The 4371-nt window shown below is 52.4% G+C and overlaps 1 protein-coding gene across 1 annotated transcript; it reads left to right on the top strand.

Moving 5' to 3' along the window:
* The first annotated feature begins 465 nt into the window (after window positions 1-465).
* Window positions 466-3983, top strand: LOC127932603 (uncharacterized). The gene is made up of 5 exons (XM_052528608.1): window positions 466-714; window positions 2099-2778; window positions 2864-3356; window positions 3419-3717; window positions 3860-3983. Exons 1-5 carry the CDS (start codon window positions 466-468, stop codon window positions 3981-3983), a joined length of 1845 nt encoding a protein of 614 aa, XP_052384568.1.
* The last annotated feature ends 388 nt before the right edge of the window (window positions 3984-4371 follow it).

Genomic DNA, 4371 nt, shown 5'->3' with positions numbered 1-4371 from the left:
CGCTACAGCCTCCCCCTCCCTCACCACGCTACAGCCTCCCCCATCCCTCACCACGCTGCAGCCTCCCCCTCCCTGACCACGCTACAGCCTCCCCCTCCCTCACCACGCTACAGCCTCCCCCTCCCCCTCACCACGCTACAGCCTCCCCCTCCCTCACCACGCTACAGCCTCCCCCTCCCTCACCACGCTACAGCCTCCCCCTCCCTCACCACGCTACAGCCTCCCCCCTCCCTCACCACGCTACAGCCTCCCCCTCCCTCACCACGCTACAGCCTCCCCCTCCCTCACCACGCTACAGCCTCCCTCCCTCCCTCATCACGCTACAGTCCCTCCCTCCCTCACCACGCTACAGCCCCCTCCCTCACCACGCTACAGCCTCCCCCTCCTCACCACGTCACACCCCCTCACCACGCTACAGCCTCCTCCCCTTCCGCACCACGCTACAGCCTCCCCCCCCTCCTCACCATGTCACAGCCCCCCTCATCACCTCACAGCCCCCCTCACCACACTACAGCCCCCTCACCACGCTACAGCCTCCCCCTCCCTCACCACGCTAAAGCCTCCCCCTCCCTCACCACGCTATGGCCTCCCCCTCCTCACCACGCTACGGCCTCCCCCCCCCTCACCACGCTACAGCCTCCCCCCTCCTCACCACGTCACAGCCCCCCCCTCACAGCCCCCTCCCCCCTCACCACGCTGCGCTTTGGGTCCCTGGTTCCACCTTAGACGATCGCGACACAAGGTCTTGACTCCTCCCTGCTGTTACCATGCCCCTCTTCTCCTCCTCCTTCCTCCTCTTAAAATCTAATTTTATTCAGTGGATCTGTCAAGTATAAACACCATGGGACCACGCAGCCGTCATACCGCTCAGGAAGGAGACGCGTTCTGTCTCCTAGAGATGAACGTACATTGGTGTGAAAAGTGCAAATCAATCCCAGAACAACAGCAAAGGACTTTGTGAAGATCCTGGAGGACATGGGTACAAAATTATCTATATCCACAGTAAATCGAGTACTATATCGACATAATCTGAAAGGCCGCTCAAGGAAGCCACTGCTCCAAAACCGCAAATAAAAAAGCCAGACTACGGTTTGCAATGGCACATGGGGACAAAGATCATACTTTTTGGAGAAATGTCCTCTGGACTGATGAAACAAAAATAGAACTGTTTGGCCATAATGACCATCGTTATGTTTCGAGGAAAAAGGGGGAGGCTTGCAATCCGAAGAACACCATCCCAACCGTGAAGCACAGGGGAGGCAGAATCATGTTGCGGGGGTGCTTTGCTGCAGGAGGGACTGGTGCACTTCACAAAATAGATGGCATCATGAGGAAGGAAAACTATGTGGATATATTGAACCAACATCTCAAGACATCAGTCAGGAAGTTAAAGCTTGGTTGTAAATGGGTCTTCCAAATGGACAATGACCCCAAACATACTTCCAAAGTTGTGGCAAAATGGCTTAAGGACAATAAAGTCAAAGTATTTGAGTGGCCATCACAAAGCCCTGACCTCAATCCCTTAGACTGAAAAAGCATAAAGCATGTGTGAGCAAGGAGGCCTACAAACCTGACTCAGTTACACCAGCTCTGTCAGGAGGAATGAGGAATGAGCCAAAATTCACCCAACTTACTGTGGGAAGCTTGTGGAAGGCTACCCAAAATGTTTGACCCAAGTTAAACAATTTAAAGACAATGCTACCAAATATTATTTGAGTGTATGTAAACTTCTGACCCACTGGGAATGTGATGAAAGAAATTAAAGCTGAAATAAATCATTATCTCTACTATTATTCTGACATTTCACATTCTTAAAATAAAGTGGTGATCCTAACTGACCTAAAAACAGGGAATTATTACTAGGATTAAATGTCGGGATTTGTGTAAAACTGAGTTTAAATGTGTTTGGCTAAGGTATGTGTCTGTGTATATATATATATATATATATATATATATATATATATATATATATAAAAGTGGATGGCGATTTGAATGCACAGAAATACCGTGACGAGATCCCGAGTCCCGTTGTCGTCCCATTCATCCAACGCCACCACCTCATGTTTCAGCCTTTTCATGCAAGGCCCCGTATCTCAAGGCCCCGTATCTCAAGGCCCCGTATCTCAAGGCCCCGTATCTCAAGGCCCCGTATCTCAAGGCCCCGTATCTCAAGGCCCCGTATCTCAAGGCCCCGTATCTCAAGGCCCCGTATCTCAAGGCCCCGTATCTCAAGGTATCCCCGTATCTCAAGGCCCTGTATCTCAAAGCCCCGTATCTCAAGGCCCCGTATCTCAATCTCAAAGCCCCGTATCTCAAGGCCCCGTATCTCAAGGCCCCGTATCTCAAGGCCCCGTATCTCAAGGCCCCGTATCTCAAGGCCCCGTATCTCAAGGCCCCGTATCTCAAGGCCCCGTATCTCAAGGCCCCGTATCTCAAGGCCCCGTATCTCAAGGCCCCGTATCTCAAGACCCCGTATCTCAAGGCCCCGTATCTCAAGGCCCCGTATCTCAAGGCCCCGTATCTCAAGGCCCCGTATCTCAGGCCCCGTATCTCAAGGCCCCGTATCTCAAGACCCCGTATCTCAAGGCCCCGTATCTCAAGGCCCCGTATCTCAAGGCCCCGTATCTCAAGGCCCCGTATCTCAAGGCCCCGTATCTCAAGGCCCCGTATCTCAAGGCCCCGTATCTCAAGGCCCCGTATCTCAAGGCCCCGTATCTCAAGGCCCGTATCTCAAGGCCCCGTATCTCAAGGCCCCGTATCTCAAGGCCGTATCTCAAGGTATCTCAAGGCCCCGTATCTCAAGGCCCCGTATCTCAAGGCCCCGTATCTCAAGGCCCCGTATCTCAAGGCCCCGTATCTCAAGGCCCCGTATCTCAAGGCCCCGTATCTCAAGGCCCCGTATCTCAAGGCCCCGTATCTCAAGGCCCCGTATCTCAAGGCCCCGTATCTCAAGGCCCCGTATCTATCTCAAGGCCCCGTATCTCAAGGCCCCGTATCTCAAGGCCCCGTATCTCAAGGCCCCGTATCTCAAGGCCCCGTATCTCAAGGCCCCGTATCTCAAGGCCCCGTATCTCAAGGCCCCGTATCTCAAGGCCCCGTATCTCAAGGCCCCGTATCTCAAGGCCCCGTATCTCAAGGCCCTGTATCTCAAGACCCCGTATCTCAAGGCCCCGTATCTCAAGGCCCTGTATCTCAAGAGGCCCCGTATCTCAAGGCCCCGTATCTCAAGGCCCCTGTATCTCAAGGCCCCGTATCTCAAGGCCCCGTATCTCAAGGCCCCGTATCTCAAGGCCCGTATCTCAAGGCCCCGTATCTCAAGGCCCCGTATCTCGTATCTCAAGGCCCCGTATCTCAAGGTATCTCAAGGCCCCGTATCTCAAGGCCCCGTATCTCAAGGCCCCGTATCTCGTATCTCAAGGCCCCGTATCTCAAGTATCTCAAGGCCCCGTATCTCAAGGCCCCGTATCTCAAGGCCCCGTATCTCAAGGCCCCGTATCTCAAGGCCCCGTATCTCAAGACCCCGTATCTCAAGGCCCCGTATCTCAAGGCCCCGTATCTCAAGGCCCCGTATCTCAAGGCCCCGTATCTCAAGACCCCGTATCTCAAGACCCCGTATCTCAAGGCCCCGTATCTCAAGGCCCCGTATCTCAAGGCCCCGTATCTCAAGACCCCGTATCTCAAGACCCCGTATCTCAAGGCCCCGTATCTCAAGGCCCCGTATCTCAAGGATCTGTTACACAATTCCTGGAAGCTGAAAAATGTCCCAGTTCTTCCATGGCCTGCAGACTCACCAGACATGTCACCCATTGAGAATGTTTAGGATGCTGTGGGTTGACGTATATATGACAGCGTGTTCCAGTTTCCCGCCAATATTCAAGCAACGTATCTCACAGCCATTGGAGAAAGTGTGGGACAACATTCCAAAGGTCACAATCAACAGATGGATCAACTATATGCATATAGGAAATGTGTCGCGTATCTGAGGAAAATGACTGTGTTTCTGATCCACACCCAAAACATTTTGTTGTTGTTGGTCACGGACACCTTTATCCGTAATCCCAGTCATGTGAAATCTATAGATTAGCGTCTAATGATTTAATTTCAATTCAGGCCCTGATTTGGAACTCTTAACTCTTTTGACGTTGTTGCATGTTGCGTTTTTATATATTTTTGGGTTCTGTGCTCTATCTCAAGGCCCCTCTCAAGGGATTGAATCCATAGTGTCTCCTCCCCTCTTTGGACTGGCCTCTTCTACGGCAACAGGAAGTGTGAAAGCTGTAGTGAGTAGATGCCTTAGTAAAAAATACTCTGTGTCTGGCTGATTGGTCATTCTCATTTAAATTATTCTTAGCTGTATGAGGAGAGGCAGGT

Source organism: Oncorhynchus keta, chromosome 10 (assembly GCF_023373465.1).
Source record: "Oncorhynchus keta strain PuntledgeMale-10-30-2019 chromosome 10, Oket_V2, whole genome shotgun sequence".
In the NCBI taxonomy this organism is placed as follows: domain Eukaryota; kingdom Metazoa; phylum Chordata; class Actinopteri; order Salmoniformes; family Salmonidae; genus Oncorhynchus; species Oncorhynchus keta.
This window is presented reverse-complemented; position numbering and strand designations above follow the sequence as displayed.